This window comes from Peromyscus eremicus, chromosome 7, assembly GCF_949786415.1.
Source record: "Peromyscus eremicus chromosome 7, PerEre_H2_v1, whole genome shotgun sequence".
NCBI classification, from domain to species: domain Eukaryota; kingdom Metazoa; phylum Chordata; class Mammalia; order Rodentia; family Cricetidae; genus Peromyscus; species Peromyscus eremicus.
The window spans coordinates 59148724-59174176 of record NC_081422.1 but is presented as its reverse complement, the minus strand read 5'-3'; the positions used below and the strand labels follow the sequence as shown (position 1 = coordinate 59174176).

General features: G+C 49.8%; 1 protein-coding gene across 19 annotated transcripts in view; it reads right to left on the bottom strand.

The window, feature by feature from the left end:
* Megf11 (multiple EGF like domains 11) overlaps positions 1-25453 on the bottom strand; it is a 214805-nt gene that overhangs the window by 50000 nt on the left and 139352 nt on the right. For all 19 annotated transcript variants that reach the window (XM_059266952.1, XM_059266953.1, XM_059266957.1 and 16 more), the window contains 4 exons: positions 24409-24655; positions 22702-22822; positions 14649-14785; positions 7539-7751 (listed from right to left, as the gene is read on the bottom strand). In XM_059266952.1, coding sequence (XP_059122935.1) covers positions 7539-7751; positions 14649-14785; positions 22702-22822; positions 24409-24655 — 718 coding nt within the window. The remainder of the gene's footprint in view (positions 1-7538; positions 7752-14648; positions 14786-22701; positions 22823-24408; positions 24656-25453) is intronic.

Genomic DNA, 25453 nt, shown 5'->3' with positions numbered 1-25453 from the left:
TATATATATATATATAGGAACTGCCACTTAGGCCTCCTGATGCTCTCCCTCTTTTATCTGTGAAGGCTACAGAAAGAGCCATTGGTGGCAGCGTGACCGTGGAGTGGGCCAGCTTTGACTTTGACTGATCATGGTCTGGTCCAGCAGCCAATATCCATTCCTGATCAAGAGCCCCCAAATATAGTAATGGGGTGTCCTGCTGAGTGCCTGATCTCTGCAGGGGTGTAACTGACTCATGACACCATCTGCTGAGTCCACATGCTGGGGCATTTTCCCTAGGATGGTCTCAGCAGACGCTAAGGTGGGCCACTCCTGAGAGGCCTCTGATGGGCTCCTGTGACCTCAAGACTCCTTCGCTTGCCACACTTTCTCAGAATTCAGCTGTGAGCCGATTCTCTCCCCTTCCTTTGAGCTCTCCCCGGGGGGGGGGGGGGGGGAGAGTCAGACCTACAGCCCTTCCCATCCCTCCGCCTCCTGTCTACGCCTCACTCTCCACCCCAACATGGCTCCTTTTAAGTCTCTCTTTTGTGTGGTTCTAGAGACCAGCCCAGGGCTTCCTGCAGACTAGCCAAGCACGTTCTTCACTACATGCCCACATGGTTCACACTCGGCATTTGCTTCTGGGCCAGCCCAGGCTAGCACAGCAGGGGGTAAGTGGAAACCAGCTGCTCCAATCACCTCCTCTCTGCCATTGAATTGGCTCAGATTCGATCTGGGAAGCAAGCCCTGCAGTGGCTGGCCAATGCTAGTCTTTGTTCCTTTAAGTCCCACAAGGACAGGAGCTTGGTGTTCCGGGGTCGGTGTTGGCTCCCCGTCCCAGCTCACTGTCCAGTTTGCACCCATAGGAATGCACATTGCTTTTACTGTATTTAATTATTAATTACTTTCTTTTTGAGACAGGTCCTCATACAGCCTTAAACTTGCGCTATAGCTGAGGACTATCCTGAGCTTTATATTTTACATTATTTATTTATTTTGTGTGTAAGTGCATGGGCATGGGGATGCCACGGCACACGTGTAAAAGTCAGAGGTCAACTTGTGGGAGTCAGCTTTCCTTCTACCATGTAAGTCCCAGGAATAAAACTCAGACCATCAAGCTCGATGGCAAGCAACTTTACTCAACAGCCCCCAACCCTGATCCTCCCGCCTCTACCTTTCCAGTGATAGGGTAACAGCTGGGTACCGTTACCACAGCTGGTTTTATGCTGTGCTGGAATTTGAACCCATTCATGTATGCTAGGCAAGCACTCTGTCAGCTGAGCTACAACCCTGTGTTGAACTGTTTTCTCTGTCTGTTGACTTGTTTGTTTTCTGTCTATCTACTAGGTTCCAGCTCTCTGGGGAAGAGTTCTTGTCTGTCTGGTCACCTCTCAGGGCCCAGTGGGGTTCCTGGCACAGGGGAAGTGCTGACCTCATGGCATGCTTAAATGAACGAATTAATGAACAGACTAACTGTGAGCAGCCAGTCAGGCTCTCTTCTAGGAGGCCCCAGTGTTCTTGTAGAAAATGAGGGGGTGGACCAGAGCAGACAGTTCTGGAATAATAAGTACCAGTAGCTAATAATCACTTCAGAAAATGTTTAGTCTCATTAATCATCCAGTCAAAACAACAATTGGATATTACCTTCTCTCTATCAAAACACGGACGAGCTTTTCAAATGCTGGTAAAGGTTTCCAGACGATCCGAGGTTATGTATCAGGGGACTAAATATATGCAGACGCCTTGGTCTTGTAATTCCATTTCTAAGAATCTATCCTAAGGAAACAGTCATGGCTATGGAGGAAGATTTATGCACAGAGATGTTCCCTGAAGCATTATTTATAACAGTGGAAAATGGAAGCAATTTGAATAATAATAAATAATATGTGACCAGGCTATGAAAGCAGCAGGCACCTCACACATATATTTCTTATCTTCCACCAACCTGTGAGGTAGGAATGTGAGCCTCCATTTTACAGGTGGTACCCAGAGGTTCTGGGACCTGCCCAAGGTCACACAGATAAGTGGGTAAATGATGGAGCTGGGGTTTGAACCAAAGTCTGGCCATGTTTATCCTGTGCTTCGTGTCACCTCTGACAAGAAGGTGCTAGTTAAATGTGTTAGGACTATCCTTAAGAAGGAATCTTAGATGCCAGGTGTGGTGGTGTACATCATTAATCCTAGCACTTGGTAGGCAGAGACAGGTGGATCCTTGTGAGTTCAAGCCCAGCCTGGTCTACATAGTGAATTATAGGCTAACCAGTGCTACATAGTGAGACACAGTCTCAAAAAAAAAAGGAGGAGGAGGAATGTAATCGAGGTATTCATTGTTTCTCCAAATAGCTAATGATTTAAGATTAAATAAAATATGTAAATTATATACAAAGTTTATATTTTAGGGCTAAGGATATAATTCAGTACCTGCCAAGTATGTTTGAGGCCTTAGGTTCAATTCAGTACCACCACCCCCCAAAACAATCTCCAAACAAAATCTCACAACAGGGACTGGAGAGATGGCTCAGCGGTTAAGAGCACAGGCTGCTCTTCCAGAGGACCCAGGTTCAATTCCCAGCACCCACATGGCAACTCACACTATCTGTAATTCCAGTTCCAGGGAATCTGACACCCTCACACAGACATGCATACAGGTAAAACACCAATGCACATAGAGTAAATAAATAAATAGATCTTAAAATAAAAACCATAACAAACAAAATATGAGCCACACAAACAAATCCTCAAACTAAAACAAAAGCGTAAAGTCCCTCCAAACTAAAGTCATGATCTGAAATATGAGAAATGTGCAGGTACTGGGATCCAAACTCAGGTCCTCTACAAGTACAGCATTTGCTGTAACTGCCGAACTGTCTCTCCCACCCATCCCTTTCTTTCTCACACCCTTATAGTCTCTATTCTTTTTCTTTTCTTTTTTTTTTAATTGGACACTGGATTCATGTAGCCCAGGCTAGCCTTTAACTTGCTATGAAGTTGAAATTCATCTTTTAATTCTCCTGCCTCCACTTCTGAGGTACTGAGATTCCAGTCAGTACACCTAGTTGATTGGGTGTTGGGGATGGAATCCAGGGCTTGGTTATGTGCTAGATGTGGTGGCCTGAAGGAGAATGGCCCCCATTGGCTCATAGATTTGAATGCTTGGTCCCTAGTTGTGGAACTGTTCTGAAAGGATTAGGAGGTGTAGTCTTGTCGGAGGAAGTGTGTCACTGAGAGTGGGCTTTAAGGTTTCAAAAGCTCATGCCAGGCCCACGCTTGCTCTCTCTCTCTCTCTGCCTGCTGCCTGTGAATTGGGATGTAAGCTCTCAGCCACTGTTCCAGCACCATGCCTGCCTGCCTGCCTGCCTGCCTGCCACCAGGCTTCCCGCCATGATGATCATGAACTGACCCTCTGAAACTGTAAGCAAACTACAATTAAATGCTTTCTGTTATAAGTTGCCTTGGCCATCTCTTTACAGCAATAGAGCAGTAACCAAGACTCTAGGCAACACTCCACCAGGTGAACTATATCCCCAGCTCTACAATTCTATTTCTAGAAACAGGACATTGGCTTCTTAATTTGATGATCTGTTAGAATTCTCTAAATGTCCCTCTGAAAAGATGCTGAGGAGTGACAGCAGACGATTTGGCTTTTTATTTTTTGTTTTTTGAGACTATGAAGCCCAGGCTGGCTTTGAACTCATGGCTATCCTTCTGCCTGTATGGCCCCCTGCCAGGGCCTCCCTACCCCTGGGTCACCTGGCTGTTCGGCAGTGCTGGGGGAGGCTGGGACCAAAGTCCGCATCACCGATACTCAGGTCGTCTCCTCTGTGTCTGGTTGCCCTGATTTTCTTCCTCTTCCCCGGACACAGATTAATCACTAGCTAACAGGAGCAGGAAGCTGCACAATGTGTGTGGCAGCTTCACAGAGTGCATTTTTCTGCCTTTCTTTTGCCCTGATGAGATTTCTATCTCCACGGCATCTGCTGGCTAAATCAAATCTTTCAAAGGTAATCCGCCATCATGGCTACTGGAACTCATCTATGACAATCCAATTTCGGAGGGAACATTTAAGAGGCCTTACACCCAGACACTGTCCTCAAGGTGAATGCTCTATGAAGAAAGGTGGGCTCTTTTGTGTTTTCACAGAGCCCAAAGAGGAAACAAAGCTCCCCAGCCCAGCTCCTTCCCAGGGCAACCCAAAACCTCTCTCTGGCAGCTAGCCAGAGGGGAGGGGGCAGGGAGAGGTTATGGGTGGGCTGGAAAGTTGCTCCTGCGCTGATCAAAAGTGATAAGACAGATTGGGAGGCGGACATAGAGAGGAGAGGGGTATATATCAGGGTATTTTCTTCAGTAGCTAGTAAAGAAGCAGCCTGCCTCCATCTTAGACTTAAAGGCCATCTTACAGTAAAGACAAACTAGGCCCATTCCTGTTATGATTAAACCTCTGTTTCTCAAGGACTGGGCTGTGCCCCACCTATTACCTTAACTACAAATGGTTCTGTACTGCACCTTCCAGGAATGTCAATCATGTCTTTGTTTCAAAAAGTTGTTTATAACCAACCTGCAACCCTCCCTCTGTTTTTAAAGGTTTTATGACCCTATGACTCCCTTGCTACACCCACCCTGCAACATTGTTTGGGGAGGTCCTTAGGAGTAATTACTACGCTTATGTTCTGCTCCTGTAACTCTATTTTGCCTGACAAATCCCCCATTTGGAAACTCCCTACCCCCCCCCCCCCCAGTTGTAAAAGCCTTGTCTTCCTCACATCCAATGCTGACCTCTCAACCCTGCCTTAGGGGGAGGCAGCCCCTGTACATGAATAAAAAAGCTTGCTTTAACTGCTTGCTTGCTTTAATTAATTTGCCCATGATGGTTTGGGTTGGGGGTCTTTCTCTTCCCATCTTTGGGATTAACAGTAGATCTGAAGCCAGGACAGAGGGGACAACCCCCCACCCAATACCTACAACTTAGCTGCCTTAAGATTGGAATTGTAGCCCCCATCTGTCTCTCTCTCTCCCTCCCCCCTCCTTCCCTCTCTTTCTCCCCTTCTCTCTCTCCCCTCATTCCTTCACTCCATCCTATTTTTGTTTTTTTTGAAACAAGATCTCATAGCAACCATTCTGGCCTCCAAGTAACCAAGGACGACCTTGAACTTCTGAACCTCCTGGCTTTGTCTCCTACATGCTGGAATTACAGGTGTGTGCCACCATGCCCAGTTTATGCTATGTTGGGGATGGAATATGCATCCTGGCCGTACGGGTGCCAGGCAAATGCTCTACCAACTGAGGCACACCCCTCGCTGCAGGTCTTCGCTTTCTTTATATCCCAAGAGAAGGCTCTATCTACAGTGAGTCAAAACTTCACAGGAGGAGCAAGGCTGAGAGTGTCCACACACAGGGAGAGACCTGTCCTCAGTGTGCGTAAAGACAAAGCCAAGAGCAGCAAGGACTCCGTTAGACCAGAGGTTCTTATCTCAGACGCCTCGTTTCCTCTGGGTGGCACTGACTGGAAACATCTTTGGGTGTCAGAACTTGGAGAAGGGGGAATATTTAAAAAGCAAGTGGGTGGAGCTACCCAGAAAGATTCACTGTTTAAGATGAATTCAGTGATGCCTGTCACTGAAGGCTGAGTCCGTGGTGATAGAGATGGATAAGGCAGGGTGCTGGTGCCCTTGGCGGTCCAGGCTTGGGACCAGGCTCTCCCCAAGGAGGTAGTGCTTTGCAGTCTAAGCAGCCTGCCTGGAGCTGGGCAGGCAGGCACCTTCCAAGGACCCATGTCTAAGGAGGGCTGTTGCCTCCCAGTTCCTTGAAACATGACACCCGTTAAAGACAGTAAAGCAAATAATCATTAATATTGGATGGGCTGAGATTAGCGACAGAGAAGAGGGAGTCCTTCCAGATTAATAATGCATGGAGGACTCCTTCAGAAGAAAGATAAATTATGCAGGGCACGGTTGCCCAGGCATGGGAGGAAAACAATAGCTTTTTAATTTGGGGCTTGAGTGGATTTCTACGGTAGGGACTCTTCCTGAATGGGGACCTCAGCAGCCTCCTTGGCTTCCCAGCAGGGATGGGTGTCCCATGCTGTCTTCCACTTGGGAGTGGCTTTCTCATCCCCATACTTGGGAACCTTAAACCTCTCACCCTGTCCTTCAGTCCAGGCCACAGGCCACCTCTTCCAGGATGCCTGTCCTGACCAGCATGGTGGCTTCTTGTGATCTTTTATGCACATATCCAGGGTCACAGTAACTTGGACACATGTTGGGACCCAGCAGAGCCAGGGACATATATATTTCTACCCTAATATTTCTCAACCTCTGATGTTGGGTGTGTTATACGCTTAATGGTATGCCGTGGTTTGGCTGAATGAACTTTGGTCCATTAGAAACAAAGCAGGGCTCTGAGACATTACTGGAGGTGCCTTGTATTGGAAGAATATTCAAGAAAGTGCCTAGTGTCAGTGAATACTCAGAATCTGAGATCCTAAGAGCACCTGGGCTTCCCTCTTGTAGCCTGGCCCTGTCCCCTGGGGGCATGTTTGTTGAGTGAATAACAAGGCACGGAAATGTTCACATAGACCTTGGCTCTAGGCTCTCTGGGTATAGTTCTCCTCTGAGATGCCACAAGGAACCATATTCATCTGAACTCACATATGCTGAGATGCCCTGCATGCTGTGGCCGGAGGCTCCAGGGTGACCTGTGAGAAACCACACTGGAGGCGAAGAGGGACCTCAAAGCAGAGGCCTTCTCCGCCTGGCCATCTGCACAGTATCCACTGTCTGGGCCAGCCTGTCTTCCTGGGACGTTCATAGGCCAGGAGAAAGGATGTTCCCACCCCTTACTGTCCTGACAGGCGGCAGTCAGATCGAGGACAGTGAGGCATCTCCAGGGCTGACAGCCCCGCTTACTGACAGAAGGTAGGGCAGCTGGAGCGGCTAGCAGGAAGGGAAAGAGGTGGACGAGGAGGAAGGGAAAGAGGTGGAAAAAAGAGGAGGCTGCGACCATCTACTCCTCTGCTTCTCAGGCTCAGTCCTCTCTGGAAGTAGGAGAGACTAGCTACTGTCCACATATTTCTAAGCCGTCCTGGGCAGGGGCCAATCTCTGTCCTTCCTGCTGTCCCACCTGGCCGGGGCCTCTCTGGGTCCCTGAATGGGCTTTCTAAGGCTCCAGCTTCCGGTTAGATGCTCAGGGTGGAGAAGAGGACTCTCCAAGAGAGTTCACCCGACACCGTGCATCAGCCGTCACCCCAACCCTTCCCAGCCCCCAGAACTATCCAGTTCTAGTCCCCCATTTCTGTGGGTCATTCCTATATGAGACTGACCCAGTGTGAAGCCCAGGCAGCTTGACATGGAGAACAGGTGGCCGGTGACCTAAGGTCTGGTCCTGACTCCAGCTGGGTGGCATTAGTTTTCACATTTTATCAGAGAGATCAAAGCCCTGAAGACCCTGCTTCTCCCAGCTGACTGGCTGGTCACACTGGAGGTGAGGCCACAGCCTGGGAAGCCTTTCTCCATCATGGGGGCCACCCAGACCCTGCCCCAGGCTTACCTATCCACAGCTCATACCTGATAGTGTTTTCGGGGTCACAGGGACAGGGCAAGGAGCAGCCTGGGCCATGCCAGCCCTCGGGGCATAGCCGCTCTTGGCAGCTAGGGCCCTTGTAGCCAGGTTCACATTCACAGGCGCCTGTGGTCGGTGAACATTGACCTCCGTTGTGGCAGTCACAGCGCTGAGAACACCGGAAACCGAAAGTTCCAAAGGGACATTCCTCTTGGCACCTGTGGGAGAGCAGAGCAGGGTGGAGCTGTGGGCCGAAGCCCCTGCTTGCCTTCTCGAGGTGCATCTGCACAGACCCCCCTCACTTGGAATGCCTGGTGTGCTTCTTCCCTCCCAGCCTCCCCCCACCCCGCCCCGTTTCCATGGGAACTTCACTCCACATCTCCTTAGCAGCCAGCTATGAGCTCGTATTATCAGTGTAATGATGCAAAACTTTCTTTTTCATTGTAAAAACCGTGATAGGGCTGGGTGTGGTGGTGCATGCCTATAATCCTAGCAACTTGGGAGACTGAGGCCTTTAAGTTGGGAGTGCCTTTAAGTTTGGGGCCAGCCTGGTGGGTTCCAGACTGCCTGTGTGATTGTGGTACTTGAGTGACTGGAGTCCTATTTATTTATTTATTTATTTATTTAGTTAGTTAGTTAGTTAGTTAGTTTTTTGAGACAGGGTTTCTCTGTGTAGCTTTGCACCTTTCCTGGATCTCGCTCTGTAGACCAGGCTGGCCCCGAACTCAAAAAGATCCACCTGGCTCTGCCTCCTGAGTGCTGGGATTAAAGGCACGCGCCACCACCGCCAGGCTGGAGTCCTCTTAAAAAAAAAAAATGTAATAAAATGTGTGTGCTGTGGTTTGAATGTTTGAATGCTTGTTTCCTTCAAAATCGATAATTGTATAATAAATTGATTTAATAATAAATATGAATATTTATATTTAAAGAGTCTCATGTAGACTAGGCTGGCTTCAAACAATATGTAGCCAAGGGTGACCTTGAACTTCCCATTCTACCTTTTCCATGTTCTTTTTTTTTTTTTTTTTTTTTTTTTTTTGTTTTTTTTTGTTTTTTGAGACAGGGTTTCTCTGTATAGCTTTGCGCCTTTCCTGGGACTCACTTGGTAGCCCAGGCTGGCCTCGAACTCACAGAGATCCGCCTGGCTCTGCCTCCCAAGTGCTAGGATTAAAGGCGTGCGCCACCACCGCCCGGCCTTTTCCATGTTCTTAATGCTCCCTCCCATAACTGGATTATGTGGTGCTATGAATTTTTTGTTTGTTTATTTGAGACAGGATCTTACTCTGTATTTCAGGTGGTTGTCCTAGAATTCACTATGTAGCCCAGGCTTTGATTTCACAGCAATCCTCCTGTCCCAAATTCCTGAGTGCTGGGATTACTAGGATGTGCTTTCCCAAGTCTCAGGTGAAAGCCTCTCTCCCCTGTCCTGTGGAGCCCTATGGTTCCGCCCCTCAGGGTGCAATTTCCCTTATGTACCAGTGTCTTCCTCTTTCATCAAGCTGCATACTCCCAAAGACTGGCTATTTGCTCTTCCTGAGATCTAAGGACTCAAGGCAGGGCCTAGCTCTCTCTGTTATCAGCCAGGAAGCCCCCACGGTGGAGGACAGGCACCCTTTGTGCTGTGTGAGCTCATACAGGTAGATACTTAGAGGTCCCCAGCCTTTAGGCCAGTAGATACTGATCTTTTGTGTGTCAGCTGCTGGCTTCCTGGCTTCCTAGATTCCTGGCTTCTTGAATGTGCTTTAAAAACCCTTGCTGCAGTCCAGGGTAATTTTCCAGGGGCCACAAGCTTATTGTCATAGCAACTGGGCCTTGGGGAAATAAGGGGTTACCTGGGGGCAACCTGTGCACTAGAGGGAACTAGCCTCTGGGCTTGGGGATTATCTATTTCTAAACTCTGCTTCAGTGATACAGATAATGAAGACCTAAATTTCTATGGGCCACTTGCTCGTCATAAGATGAACTGGTAACCCTCATAGGTTTTTGAAGTTTAAATAAGATAATACTAGAGACTGGAGAGAGGCTTAGCAGTCAAGCACTCCAATTTGACTTGCATGACCTGAGTTCTGTTCCCAGCACCCACACTGGGCAGCTCACAACCACGTGTAACTCCAGGTCCTCAGAGGGATTAGTCTCCTCTGGCACTGCACTCACATGTACATAACCCACCCCCGTACACATAATTAACTTTTAAAAATGTATAACTATCCAGAAAGGTAGCCAGGAGACCGCTATTTGTTGTTACTCTTAAATAAATCTCTTAACTGCTGACCCATCGCTCCAGTTTTTATTAAGAGTTTGTTATAGTTCTTAAAACACAGCTGATCTGACCCTCTTGCCTTAGATTCAGGCATGAAAAGGCTCAAAGAAAAGAATCCGGAAATGTAATGGAAGCATGGACTTGAGGGATTAGTTGTTGTTTAATTATTACTTGTGTGGAGGTCGGAGGACAGACTGTAGAGTTGGTTCATGTAAGGCAAATGATCAGAGCTTACTTCCGGGTTTTGAAGACCCACCAGTCCCTGACCTCTAAAACCCACCAGTCCCTGAGCTCCAAAACCCACCAGTCCCTGAGATCTAAATCCCACTGTCCCTGAGCTTGAAAACTCAACAATCTCTGAGCTTGAAAACTCAACAATCCCTGAGCCTGAAAACCCAACAATCCCTGAGACTGAAAACCCAACAATCCCTGAGCCTGAAAACCCAACAATCCCTGAACTTAAAGTCCCACCGATCCCTAGGCTCACCCCAAGATCAAGACTTGAAATCTCACCAATCCCCACTCAGGAAATCTTCACCCTGAAAAACTATGCTCCCAAAAAACCCTATATAATCCTGTCTCCCTCTCAGTTCCCTGCTGCTTCTCACCAGAGCAGAGGCGGCCACCCTCTTGTGTCTTTGCCAATAAATCTCGTGTGTGAGGTTTGCTGTACAGTGTGATTTTGTGGTATCCCTGACTCCAGGGATGCCACAGGATACCTTTCCCCTCAGAGCTGCAACACTTAACAGTTCTGTTCTTCCACTTCTACATGTCTTCCAGGGACGGAACTCAGGTCATCAGGCTTTGAATAGCAGGCACCTTTACGTGCTGAGTCATCTTACCAGCCCCCTCCCCCTAAGATTTAAGTGTTCAAGTGTGACCTTGAACTCCTGATTCTCTTACCTCTACCTCCTGAGTGCTAGGATTACAGACAGACATGAACCATCAAGGCCTGTTTACTCAGTACCGGGGATGGAACTCAGGTCTTTATGCATGCTAGGCAATCACCCTATTGAGCTACGTCCTCATTTGTTTATGTTCTAAATGTACTCTGTGCTAGCTAGTTATACGTCAACTTGACACAAGCTAGAGTCATCTGAGAGGAAGGAACCTCAACTGAGAAAATGTCTCCACAAGATGAGACTGTAGGGCATTTTCTTAATTAGTGGTTGGTATGGGAGGGCCCAGTCCACTGTGGGTGGAAACACTCCTGGGCTGGTGGTCCTGGGTTCTATAAGAAAGCAGGCTGAGTAAGCCATGAGGATCAAGCCAGTAAGCAGCACCCCTCCATGGCCGCTGCATCAGCTCCTGCCTCCAGGTTCCTGCTCTGCTTGAGTTCCTGCCCTTACTGCTTTTGATGATGAACTGCTATATGGAACTGTGAATGAAATAAACCCTTTCCTCCCCAAGTTGCTTTTGGTCATGGTGGTTGATCACAGCAATAGTAACCCTAACTAAGACATACCCATAATTCTTCTTCATAGGCATTCTTCCTCATAGACAGGGCAGGGAGAGGGTGGTCCTACTGAGAGGTTGGTGGCCTAAAATGAGGACAAGTGGCCACGCACCAGTAGACTTGGGGGGCAGCATTGTGTATGGGGGGATTGAGAGCAGCCAGAGTACTGGGGACTAGCCTTGGCAACTAGAGACCAGGTGTTCTTGTTTCTGTCTTTGCTGTTCTGTGCCCAGAGTGATAAGAGGCAGGAAAGTGACTGGGATGTAGCTTTAGAGCTTCCCTCAAGGGAGATGCTACTGGCTTCCCCTTTTCAGAGCCACTGTGTGAGGGGTGGAATCCGGCTGAAGGGAGGCAATGAAAAAGATCTAGGTTGCCCTGGGTCGCCCCAACCTGCTGGGGCAGGAACAAAGGGAGGGGTGCCTAGGGGAGAAAGGACAGGAGGCAGACAGGAGAGAGAAAGGGGGCCCTGAGAAGGGAGGGAACTGAGGTAGGGGGCAAGGAGCAAGAGCAGCTAAAGACCCACCGTCTAAACTGCCAGTCCCTGCTCAGCGTCCGCATTCCTCCACAGACCACTGAGCTCTGCAGGCCTCAGAGCTCTCTGACGTCAGCAGACACCTGCTCCCTTGTGTTGGCATACTCCTGCCCATTCCTGCCCACTCCTGCCCAGCACTGCAGACAGAGCTGCTCTGAAGAGAGTGCCCACCTGGCTGTGTTCCAGGGGAGGGGGCACTGAATCCACATGCCCAGAAAAGAATCTAGAGATGAAATATTGACAACCCAATCCATTTCCATAATCAGACTCTTTTTACTTTTCTTCCTATCCACAATTTAAACAACTTATTTATTTAGAGATCAAGCTAAGACTGCTAATGAATTTTACACAAAGCACACTAATAACCGGCCCATGGAACAGGAGGATAATCACAGCAGGGATTAGCTTTCTACTTAAACACCCTTCCTTCCCAATGTATCAATCTAATGTGTCCGATCTTGCCATTAACAACCAGATACATTGCTCAATTAAATTACAAGTTACGTTTCGTGTTTAATTTGAGCTGGATCCCGCCTATCTGGGGAGACCCACGTTATTATACCCGCTTGGTTTTAATATGCTCATGATAATTTGGGGTGGGCTAATGCAGCTGTCACCTACAAAATTAATGGAGGCAATTTTACAAAATATTAAACACCAGGCAGCCTGTTGAGGCGGGAAAGCCAAATGCTCACGGCACTCTGCATGAACTCTCCTGAGGCGGGCTGGGAAGCAAGCTCCACGGTTTTGGAGATTTTCTCTGCTCTAGGATCAAGGGTGAGACTCCAAGAAGGGACACTTGGGATTATTTCTGCCCTTGGTGAACCCTGAGAGCAAATGAGGTAGCTCTCCTGGTGCCTTGCAGCTTGCTAGAACCCTGACACCAGTTTCTAGCACATGAATAAAGGCTGGAACAAAAGGGTCCTCACTTGGTCTCCAGCATTTCCTTACTTGGGGGTTTGAAGATGTGATGGGAAGGTGGACCTGTCACTTAATCCTGGATCCCCAGAACCAGTACTCTGTACTTCGGGGAACCCATGGAGATGAACGCTGGCATGAGGCTTAAGAACTTTAGGGTGTAAGCAAATAAACCCAGCACTAGTACACAAGGTCCTTCTGGGTATCACTAAAGACTGGGACAGTTCCAGGGAGAACAGGGGAAATGCCTATTGTTAATCAGATCCAAACGGCGGCTGGAGCTAAATGTAAGTTCATTGGTTGAGTGCCTATCTAGTATGCAGGAAGCTATGGACTTGACCCCTGGCACCACATTAATTGGGCCAGGTAACATAAATCTGTACCTCCGCACTGAGGAGATGGAGACAGGAAGTTTAGAAATTCAGGTAATCATTGGCTATACTGTGAGATTGAGGCCAGCCTGGGCTATGAGAGGCACTGTCAACACACACACACACACACACCCCAGAAAGGACTCACTGGGTGACTTAGCCTTGATCCCTGCTTATGTCACCCAGAGACCAGGAAACAAATATCTTGTCGGAGACTCCCCAACTCCCATGTCCCCTGCAAGCCTAGTGGACTGCAGGAAGACGATCCACAAGAGGTGAAGAGCATGAGAGGTGAAGAGTGAAACCGGAGAAGGTACCGTATCTGCGGGCACCGTGTCATAGCCTTCCAGACACTGACGTCATGGTCAGTCTTATCTTTCTTACACATTAAACGTAGTAGAACTTTTGGGGAAAAAAAACCCTCTCCACCTGACAATTCTCATAACAAAGCTTCAGGGCTGGCTACATCATTTGCAAAGAAGCAAAGCACCTGTGATCTTTACAATAAGAATGAATTCTATTGGCTGACAAACAGAGCTAGGACTAAGGCCTAAAAGAAGGATCTGTGATACGCATAAGCATAGATTCTGTTGGTGGAGGATGCAAAGTAACGGGGTCTCTTTCATAGGGATGTGTTCTGTTCACTGAGAGACAAAGCTCAGGATACTGGGGGATTATTTGACCATGTCTCTCCAGCATTCCTGGTGATCAGGCCTCATTCATTTCCCTCCATTGCTGAAAACAGGCCTGTGTGATGAACAATCCTGGTTCTCCAGTGCTTCCTCTAAGCTGTGCTTTCTACATTATCCCCTCTCACTTTGTCTAGAAAGAGTAATAACATTCAGGGGCCAGAGGTGAGACTTGGTTCCACCTGCACAGAGCCAGGTAAAGGCAAGGACTCCTCAGGCTGGCTGGTGGAGGAAGGAGACCCAGCCAGGGGTCTGTGGATACATGTGGTCCTCCACCTCCAGTTCGCCATCAGCCACACAGGCTTGTTTCTCCCTCCACTGTGCTGCCCCGGCCCCATGGCTTCCTTCCAACTGGTGCAGTTGTACCCAGAAGGCAGTTCCTCGGTTATGTGTTCTGTTGTCTGTCCCCCCTGCCAGGTTGGCTTCCTTCAAGGACATCAGGGTCTCTCTGGACACCCGCTCAGCCTGCTCTCGGCACTCATTCCACACAACCTGATGTCAATATCTTTCAAAAATAACCCAGTTTTGGAATAAAAATCTACTTCTAAAGGAACTTCAAAATGTGGACACTGATTTTTCTCTCTTAGCTCTTTTGGGGTCTCTGTACCACCGCTTCCCTCTGCCAGTGCAGACAGGGGAGATGGAGGGGGGTGTCACTCATCTCCATCCCCAGTGCAAGTTTAGGGCAGCCAGGCTGGAGGAGGGGTGGGTGGCACGCACAGGGAGAGAAAGGGTGAGCGGATGGATTTCCCCGGTAGGACTCAGAATGTCTTCTGAGCAAAGAGACAGACGGCTGGCCAGAGGTGCCGTGGCTAGAATTCTCTGCAAGGCTGCAAGGGGGGTATATGAACAACTGAACACCAGAGACAAGAGTTAAGGGCATCCTTACCTGTCCCCCATGTATCCAGCCGTACAGTGGCATTGTCCAGTCACATGGTCACACTGGCCTCCATGATGGCAAGGACAATCTTGGCTACAGTTCTGGCCAAATGTCCCTGGTGGGCAGGGCTGGGCACACACTGCTCCCTGAAATAGAATTGAGGACAGGCTTGGTAGGGCTCATGCTGAGGTTAGTTCTTCAAGGAATATTGGGGCCCCAGGGGCCACCCCAACTTCCCAGTGTAATCAGGAGAGCTGGCATTCATGCTACAGTCACACTCTCAGCCAATCTCAGCATACAGTTGGTGAACACCTGTTGTATACCAGGTGCTGGGTTAGATACCTGGGGCACAGAAAGCAGGTATGATTTGATGCCTGTCCTCCCAGGTCCTGGGGAGATCACCAAGAAAACCAAATAGAGTACATAATGCTAGTCCTCTCACATGTACTAGAAAAAAAAGTTGTGGAGATATAGGAGAGCCCCCACCCCATTAAACATCCAGCTGTGAAGACACACTCACCTCTGTACCTTTCCTAAACCCAGCTACTACGAGAATAGAGGACCCAAATGGAGGTGGGGGGAGGGGAGGGGAACTGGGGTGTGAAGAAGGGGGAGGGGCAGAAGGGGAGGAGCGGGGCAGTGAACGGAAGGAGGAGAAATGAAATCGGGGATTATGACTCCCATCAGGGCAGAGCATTACAAATTTTATTAAAAATGATGTTTTAAAACCGTATTTTTATTTCTGTGTATGTATGCCATTGGCATGTGGATGTCCGAGGAGTCCAGAAGAGGCCTTTGGATCCCCTGGAGCTGGAGTTACAGGTGGTTGTGAGTTCTCTGACATGGGTTCAGGGAGCTGCCGAACTTGGGTCCTCTGGAAGAGCAGCAAGTGCTCTTAACTACCAAGCCAACATTCCAGCCACTGAAGTTTTGTATTTTTTTTTATTTTTATTTTTTTATTTTATTCACATTTATGTTTTACCTCCATGTGCATCTGTCTGAGGGTGTTGGATCTCCTGGAACTGGAGTCACAGACAGTTGTGAGCTGCCATGTGGGGCCTGGGAATTGAACCCAGGTCTTCTGGAAGAGCTACCAGTGCCCTTAACCACTGAACCATTTCTCCAGCCCAACGTTTTATATTTCTACAGGTAAACTTAAAGTTTTTAGGAAGAGGAAAGCAGTAATACACAAGCACCGGGAATCAGGTTCTTAGAGCTCTTAGCTGGAAATGAGGCGAGAGTGGGGCAGTTCCTTAACATCTGGAGAGAAAATAGTTTCCAATCTAGAACCGACAGCCAAGCAGCAGGAGGGATGTGGCTCAGAGGTGAAGCCTGGATCTCAACACTTCAAGAAAACAAACTGGTTCAAACAAGACAAGACAAAATCCTTGTCCAGAATTTTATACCTACCAAAACCAACACTTAAGCAGGGGATTTGATAGGACAGTTTCAGATTTGAACAAACTCACAAACACTAACTTTCATGGGTGCTTTAGGTAACTAAGTGGAAGATGCCCCACCCCTCATTAAATAAAATAAAATTTAAAAAAAAAAAATGTCCAGGGCTGGTGATACAGTTCCGTCAGTGGAGTGCTTCCTGGCATGTGTGAAGCCCCGAGTTCAGTTCTCAGCATCTACAGACTCAGTGTGGGGGTGCACACCTGCAATGGAGGCAGGAATATTAGAAGTTCAAGGTCATCGTCAGTCATCCTCGGCTGTGTGCCTAGTTTGAGAGTTAGACTGATATATGAAATCTTGTTAACCCACCCCACCCCCACCCCCCCCAAAAAAGAAAGAAAGGTAGAAGAAGAAGAAAGATAATTACTCAAGAAAACTTTAAAAGTAAAAGAAAACGCCGGGTGGTGGTGGCGCACGCCTTTAATCCCAGCACTCGGGAGGCAAAGCCAGGCGGATCTCTGTGAGTTCGAGGCCAGCCTGGGCTACCAAGTGAGTCCCAGGAAAGGCGCAAAGCTACACAGAGAAACCCTGTCTCGAAAAACCAAAAAAAAAAAAAAAAAAGTAAAAGAAAACATGGATTCTGAGAACTAGGGACCCATCAAAGGAGAAACAAAAGGAATCCCAGGACAGTAGTGAGTATGCCAAGCAAGGAGCCCAGGCAACAGAAGCCCAAGGTGTTCTGAATGCTTCCTCAAAACACAAAGGCAAAAACAAAAAGGGAGGGAGGGAGGGAGGGAGGGAGGGAGGAGGTGACTTCCGAGGTGTCTGACTTACTGAGAGGAATTTCAGACTTGGGCTGAGCTGTGGGCTAGATTAGTAACGGCACACACAGGCACGTTAATGCAAACACGCACAGGGACATGAACATAAACATCGTGAACTTAGTCTCCTGTCCTGTCTTTGGGGAGCTGCTCTGTACTCTGGGCATTTCCCCTCTTTCTCTGAAGCCCTCCTCCCTCTCTGTGGCTGCTTGTCTCCCATGAGTCTGACCTCCACGCCAACTCAACTCAAACAGGGGGAGGCTGGAATTAAGTACAATAAAATGTAAGTTTATTTATTTATATATGTGCGTGCGTGCGTGTGTGCGTGTGTGCCATGGCACGCATGTGGAGGTCATAGGACAACTTGCTTGAGTCATTTCTCTTTCTACCATGTGGGTCCCAGGGGTTGAACTCAGGTTGTCAGGCTTGAGGACAATAGCCAAGGCCACTGAGCCAGCTCACCAGCTTGAATCCCGATCTGCAGTCAATAGTTAAGGAGTGGCTGGGGCTGGAGAGATGATTCAGTGGTTAAGAGCACTGGCTGTTCTTCCAGAGGTCCTGAGTTCAATTCCCAGCAACCACATGGTGGCTCACAACCGTCTGTAGTGGGATCTGATGCTCTCTTTTGACATAAAGCCACACATGCAGACTGAGCACTCATATACATAAAATAATAAATCTTAAAAAAAAAAAGTAGCAGCAGTAAAAGCACGTTAGGTAGAAAATGGAGGGAGAAGCCCCGAGAGACACAGACTGGGGTTGTGAGCATGTGCACTGAGGGCTGTTTTCTATCCCGCCCCCCCACCCGCCAGTATTAGCCTTGTGGTATATACCTTTAAGACAGTTTGTATACATTTCAAGTCTTCATCAGATGTCTGAGCCCAGTCTCGTCTCCTGCCACCCTTTCAGCCAGAGATAATCATTTCTCTTATGGAGAATGAAGATGATCCTCCAATTAATTAATCAATTTGTTCAACACACAGTTATTAAGCACCAATAATCACCAGCCCCAAAGAAGCTAGTTCAGTCGGGAAAAGCTTGCCAGACCAGAGCCATCTTCCTGCATCATGTTATTGAGTTGTAATGAATTAAGTGGGAGGCTTTTAGCTCAGATTACCCTCTGCAGGCACCAAGGGGCCTGGTGAAGGGAGGATTGTGAGGTGAGTGTGCAGAAGTGGGGGAGAGGAGCCTGGGGATGGCAGGGGCCTGTCTCTGGCTTCTCTGTACCTCTGTCCTTACTGTCTGGGTAATGTCGAGGGTCCTCCAACCCTGAAAAAGATTTCAAGCCAACTTAGGCAGGGAATGCTTATCCCTACCAGTGCTCTCACCCTTGGACAGGTGGAGCCCTCATTCATGTACACACCGTGCACTCATGCTCAGAGAGAGAGAGAGAGAGAGAGAGAGAGAGAGAGAGAGAGAGAGAGAGAGAGAGAGAGAGAGAGAGAGAGGACCCCTGGTCTCTAGGAAGTTGTAAAGATAAGTGAGATTAGGGATACAAAGGAAGCCGGTACAGGGCCTTAATGAGTGGCCCTTAATGAATGTCAGCTGAACAAAGTTGGCATTGCTGAGGTGATACAGGACTACATAAATGATCAACTAATGCCGGTTGGAAGAACGACCTTTGGAGGCAGGCAGGCAAGCATGAGAGTTCCTCTCCTGCTGGGACTTTATCTTCTTGAGACTCGCAGGCTGCAATCCTAACTCCCGGTGTGTCTGGATATGGTCGTCTGTGGATGCTCGGCCTTTTCAGAGTGAAGTCAAACACTTGTGTCCGTGGGCCCTCATCCAAGCTATCTTGGGGACTAAGACAGATACGCAGAGGGCTGGAGGGTCAGCTCAATGAGTGACAGGCTTGCTGTGCAAACGTGAGCATTTAGCTTTGTTCCCAGAAGTCATGTAAAAAGACAGGTGTGATGATGTGTGCTGGCTAGTTTTATGTCAACTTGACACAAGCTAGAATCACTTGGGAAAGGGACTCTCAAGCGGGAAAATGCCTCCGTAAGATCGGCCTATAAGCAAGCCTGTAGTGCATTCTTTTCTTTTTAAAAAAATTTATATGTTAGTGTATGAGTGTATGTATTTTATGTATATAGGTGCTCTGTCTGCATGTACATTTGCACACCAGAAGAGGCATCAGATACCATCATAGACTGTTGTGAGCTGCCATGTGGATGCTGGGAATTGAACTCGGGACCTCTGGAAGAACAGCCAGCGCTCTTAACTGCTCAGCCATCTCTACAGACCCTGTAGTGCATTTTCTTAATTGGTAATTGGCATGGGAGGGTTCAGCCCGTCATGGGTGGTACCATCCTTGTGCTGGTGGGCCTGGGTTCTATAAGAAGGCCAGACGGATAGCCACGCGAAGGCGAAGGAAGAAGATGGCCATCTCCAGGCTGGGGAGAGAGGCTCAGAAGTCATCAGCCCTGCCTGAGGGAGTCACCTTGATCCCCCAACACCCAGACACCTTTCTCAGCCTCCAAACCCAAGAGAGGGGCTGAGACCTTTGTCTGGCAACCTGGGAAGTCCAGCTGTGTCTCCACTGCAGTGGGCTCCTGGGCTAAAAATCATTTAGAAGGTTGGCATGAAATAGGGGCAAGTCCTGCTCTTCCCACTGGCCAGGCCTAATTTTTCTGTGGGACTCTGGAGAGCAGCCACACTGTAAGAGGTCTGTGTTCAACAAAAAGATCAAAAGGAAGGGGCCAAGATGGCGGCTCGGTCTTGCCAGCATTTTGGGCATTCACATTAGTGGCCTCTGTCCCAGGAGCCCATGGAGACACTGGGCAGTGGCTGGTGAAGGTGCTGTGGAGGTGATCCCAACCTCAGGGACAAGTCACTGGCCTCTACAGTTGTCTTTCCAACCCCTAGTGTCTGAGACACCAAAGCCTAAGCCTCAAAAGCCCTCTCTGGGCCTCTGCCATCACTGGCCCTGTTTCCTGGCTGCTGGCTCCATTCTTCCTCCTGCCCATTATTTCCTTTGCATGTGAGTGTCTGTGTATACATGAACATGTGTGAATGTACCCATTCCATTCAGCCTCTACGTCAGACTGGGAATTCCCCAGGCTCCAATTGCCACCCTTCCTGCCCTCTGCCTGTCCCCAGTGTCCACTGTCATCAAGCTACCTGCAGTCATTCTCTTTCCTCTGCAAGCAAAAACCTAGCAAAAGCGGGAAAATAGCTCCCAGGTTCTTTGTGGGCTCTCCACACTGGACTCATTATAGCCGGGCAAGAGAAGGGGCCTGTGGCATTCTTGGGGGCTGGTGGCCTGGAGGGCCAGATGGGCCTGAGCTCCCAGAAGCTTCTCTGTACTCAGTGACCCAGCAGAGTGGTGGCAGTGAGCAATAATTCCATCAGTCTCAGAGTGGGAAAATGGATGGCTGAAGCCCCATGGGGGCCAATGGCAAGTCAGGCAGGGGAAGACAAGGACAGGTGACAGGTGACCCTTCCCTGCAGCAGCCTTTCCTTAGCCCCAGCTCTCCTTGGAGGAGCCTCAGGCCTGAGCTGAAGCTTCCTTTTGTGACTCTGCATGCACCAGGGTATTAATAATTCATGCAAATCTGCAAGTTCAATGCTATGTCAAAAATAGAAATTCGATTGTCTATCATAAAATTTAAAACAAAGTCCTCAGCACCAAAGCTTTCTATAGACAGGGTTTCTCATCACCTGGAAAAGGTGTATGAGGAAAAGAGTCACAACTATGTGTTGGCTTTCTCCTTCTCCTGTCCCTGAAGTCCAGCAGCCCACAGCAGCATTCAGAAGAGGCCTCTCCAGGTTCAGGGCTCCCTCCCTGGCTGATGGGCTTCCTTGAGCCCTGCCTGCGGGCACTGGACACCTGGAGCTGTCTGGTGATAGAGGTCTTCCCAAAAAGTAGGTTAGGTTGGGAGGACAGGTGAAAGGGGTGATGTCATCCCCTCTGTCCTTTCAGAAGAGTAGGGAGAGGGGAGGAGAGAAGAGAAACAGAGGGAGAGAGAGAGAGGAAAATGATAGAGAGGAAAGAGACACACAGAAAGACAGAGAGCGGGGGAGAGAGAGAGAGAGAGGAAGGAGAAAGAGAGAGAGAATCAGAGGTGGGGGGGGAGAGGGGGAGAGGGGGAGAGAGGAAGAGAGGGAGAGGGAGGGAGAGAGAGAAGCTAGGTTGGTGGTTCTGGAGTTGAGACCCAGGCTCTAACTCCACTTCACTCCTAACCAACACTGTGGCCTAAGGCAGGTCACTAGGCTTCCCTGCTCTCTCTTATCCAAGAAAGGACCTTTATGGTCAGACCACGGTGTTCAAGACTCTTCAAGCTGTGACTGGTGCTGTTTTTATGACCTGTTTCCTAGAACGTCCATACTGAGTAAACTCAGATGGAGAGGTGGGGTCCTGAATCCCAGTGATGAGGCTCTCTTCCCCACTCACCGTAAGGCGCTAAAGGGGTCTGTGGAACACAGCAGGAAGTCCTTTGCTCTTGATCAATGACCTCCAAGTGCAGCTGTGTCTGCATACTGCCCTCCTCAGAGTCACCTGGGGAGCTCATTAAAGATGGGTTCCCAGAGGCTCAAGTGTGACCCCTGTCCTTCGCTGACTCTAGTATGTAGCCATATTTGGCCACACTGGATTCCTAAGGTCCCTCCCTGTCTAGAAGCATCCTTGGACCTGCAGATGTCCTTCCTAGATGCCCTTGGGAGCCTGGTGTCCAAAGCTTCCTGATATATCTTGCTCTACTCAGCAGAACTGTCCTCAGGCCCTGGGGAGGCTACTGAGCCTCTCCCAAAGTGGGGCCTGTTACAGGGGATACAGTGTGGAAGGGCAGCCTCTGAGACTGGCAGCCTTTCAGGGGCTTGGGACCATAGGGAGGTGCTGATGGGGAGCCTGGTAGCTGATAGGAGGCTGTGGCTAGCCTGTGACATTCAGGGCTATAAATCAAGCAGGTACAAAAGGCTTTGGCATTTGCCAAGCACCTTGGATATGCAGTCACGCCTGAGGATTTTACCTACCATGACAGCCAACCCAAGCAAGGATCACTGAAGGGAAATCACGTGTATACATGGGAAAGCTGTGACTGGAGGCAGGGAGGTTTGTCAGAGGCAGCATCGGACACGTCACCTGAACATAGGCCTCCACGGGTGACGCTCCATCTCTGCCTGCTTCCCGTAGTGAGGGCTCCCAGACTGGAGGCCTGTGCTGGTAGAGGCTGCATCAGAAGTACCCGAAACACTTGGGAATGTAACAGATTCTGGGGGCCACAGAATCAGCATGAGTATGTGAGCTAGAGTAAGGTTTCACAAAGCCAGATGAACCACACATACCCTGCTGTGGCTCTTTCCCAACTCCTCTGCCACACCTGAAGCTCCTTTGGGTACCCAGACCCAATTCAGAGTCGATTTTTTTTTTTTAAATTAAAACGTTTTTCTCAGACAGGGTCTCATGCAGCCCAGTCTGGCCTTGAACTTGTTATGTAGCTGAAGATGACCTTGAGCTTCTGATCCTCCTGCCTCTACCTTCCAAGTGCAGGGATTAAAGGTCTGTGCTACCAGGCCCAGTTTTATGTGGTAGGGATTGAACCCAGGGATCATGCATCTTAGGCAAGCATTCTACCAACTGAGCTACATGCCTAGCCCTAGCCAGAGCCCATCATATGAGGAAAATCCAACTCTTTTGCCTGTGAGAGACCACTGAGTCAGAGAGGCTAAGTAACTTGCCTTAGGCCACACAGACCCTAGAACAGGGACCCTTCACTGCTAGTGAGTGTCTCATGATGGCTCATGACTACAGAGGACTAAAAGAGAGGAATTTAGCCTTTCATGGTCTTGTGATGGATGCCAAGACCTCTTCTGGTGCCCACCTGCATCTTGAGGGTTCCACCTACCGTCCAGCCTGGAGGGCAGGCACACTCGCCAGTGATGTGGTGGCAGGTGCCCCCATTTTGGCAGGGGCAGCGTAGTTCACAGTGAGCTCCATGGCTCCCAGGGGGGCACAGCTCCTCGCAGCTGCACAGAGAGGGAGCGTCTCAGACAGCAGAATTCCCAAGAGCGCCCTAGTGCTCAAACCCAACGTCCCAGAGCTCCCTAGTGAGCCTTGTCTACAAGAAAGGTTAATCTCAATCCCGACCCCCCACCTGGCACCTGACTCCTCCCCCACCACAGGTGGTGGATGGTGTCGGCAATCAGCCCACTACAGAATCAAGGGCCTGAAACCCTGCACCTGAAGAGTGGGTGTTCTGATCCCCGCCAGTAGAGGGAGACAGGTCTCAGCTATAATATATTGAACTGTAGTGTACTGCTGGGGCCAACACTTGAAAGTTCTGGGGAGGAGGCTGAAGAGACCTTCCCTAAGAAGGCGGTTTACTTGGGCCTTGAAGATGAGGCTATTTTCACTGAGAGAGTGGAAGGGCATGCCAGATGGATGAGAGAGCAAGGGCAAAGGGGCTAAGAAGTGGCCTTGGATTTCTCCTTCAAAAATCTGCCGCCCTCCCCTCCATCCCCCCCCCTTTAAAGATTTCTTTCTTTATGTATTCTATGTGTAGGAGTGCTCTCTTTGCATGTATGCCTGTATGCCAGAAGAGGGCACCAGATCCCATTATAGATGGTTGTGAGCTGCCATGTAGTTGCTGGGAATCGAACTCAGGACTTCTGGAAGAGCAGCTAGCACTCTTAACCGCTGAGTCATTTCTCCAGCCCCTCAAAACCCGCCTATTTTCAAAGCGGGGAGCCAAAAATTCCGAGACATGTCCTTTCCAGGCTCTGAAAAGCTCCCAGCTGCCATGGGTGGGGGGCCAGCCACTGTGGGAGCATGGGGAAGGTCTGCATCATTGCCTTGGGTCTCATTCCGATGGCCATGGCTTCAAACTCAAAGGCCCTGGGAGCCCAGACACATTGGGGCAGGAAATGCTCTCAATCCAGGATATCTTGTGGTCAGCATCCTTGGCCGATGCCTAAGGATCCTAGGCTGACTCTAGAGCCTTCAGCAGGGCTGGAACACCACCAGTCTTGTCTGTGAGAGTGCCGCGACTAAGTTGTCTTGGGGATCGCCTGTCAGTGTGGCTTCCCCAGGGCACAGAAGTGAGGGGACCAATCAGCACATGATACATCAGTTGGGCTCTTACCAGCCTGTTGCCTCAGATGTATCAATTAGGATGGGGCAAACAGAGGCATACTGCAGAGGTCAAAAGAGAAGGCCAAGCTCACTTCTGTGTCCCCCTAACTAGGACCGGCCCTCCGACATGTGACTTGTCTCTAGTAGGGATTCACGGCATGGATGTGAGACTTGCGTAGGTGAGGCCTGGATACTTAGACACTGTTGCACTTGGGGTCAGAGGGCAGATGTCACAATCAGGACTTTCTGTTCTCATCTTCCTGCACACTAGGGTGCTAAGAAGTTGCCAAAGAGCTTGAAAGATCTGGTGAGGGCTCCTAGGCTCCAGCTCGGTTCGGCTCCAAGGCAGGGTCATCCCGGCCACGCCTTCCTCTCCCAGCCCGGCTTCATCTCTTCTGGCTCCGCCCCATCCCTTCTTTCCCCGCCCCTGCAGTCCTGACCTCTCCCTGGCCCCACCCCAGGCCACGCCCTCCCTACTCACTACACGCCGGTGTAGCCCGGTGCGCAGAGGCACTCTCCAGTGCGCGGGTCGCAGCTGGCGCCGTGGTGGCACTGGCAAGGCAGCTGGCAGCCCTTGCCGTGGGTACCGGGCGCGCAGAGTTCTTCGCAGCGCCAGCCTCGGAAGCCCGGGGCGCACACGCAGGCGCCGGTGATAGGGTTGCAGAGGGCGCCGTTCTGACACTGACACCGGTTGCTGCAGTGCGGACCCCAGTGCTCGCTGTCACAGCCTGCAAGAGAGGACACGCAGGGTCAGGGCTTCCTTAGAACCAAGGTCCACGCGGCCTTACCATCTCCATGGTCCCTGGAGAAGAGGCTGCAGGGGGGTGTCTGGAAGGAATCCTTGGCATCTGGAGACGCCCACCAGGCTCCACCAAGCCGCCAAGTGTTCACGGGAGCTGACGACGGCACAGCCTCCAAGGCCTCCCAGCCCCGCAGCTCACTTTCAGTCGATGCCACTGCCCTGCCCCCAGTGCAAACGTGGTCACAGCTTTCTGCCTCCCTGTCTCTGGGAAGCCCTCCTTGGTTGGTCTGTCTCTAGTCCTCCCAGCTGGACCTTTTCTCAGGGCTCCTGCCGCCACCTCTGTGACCCCGTTCCTCTCAGTGCCAGCTGGGCCCAGCAGCACGGCTGTCTGTGCAGCCATCTTTTCGCTTTCCCCACTCAGTCTTATCTCTCATTTACTCAGGCACGTTCCCTCTGACTCACCGTACCCACCCCTGGCTCCACCTCTCTGCTCTCCCTTCCCTCTTCCTCCCTTCCAGGAATCCCTCCAGCCCCCTAGATGCTTCTTCAGGTCCATTTCCTCACTGCCCAAGCTCCTTCAGAAAGAGCAGGGGGAAAAATGTATCCCTGGGAGGTAACAGACAGCCTTGGAGATCTTTCCCTGTAATTAAATGTTTTCAAGACTGATGGCTCTCCGGAAACCCGCATTCTAAGCCATGGAAAGGGATAGAGTGGCCCAGAACCACAGGAAGGTTACCCAACCTGTTGTCACCTCCTACTTTGACCCTTTCCTTGGTGCATTCAG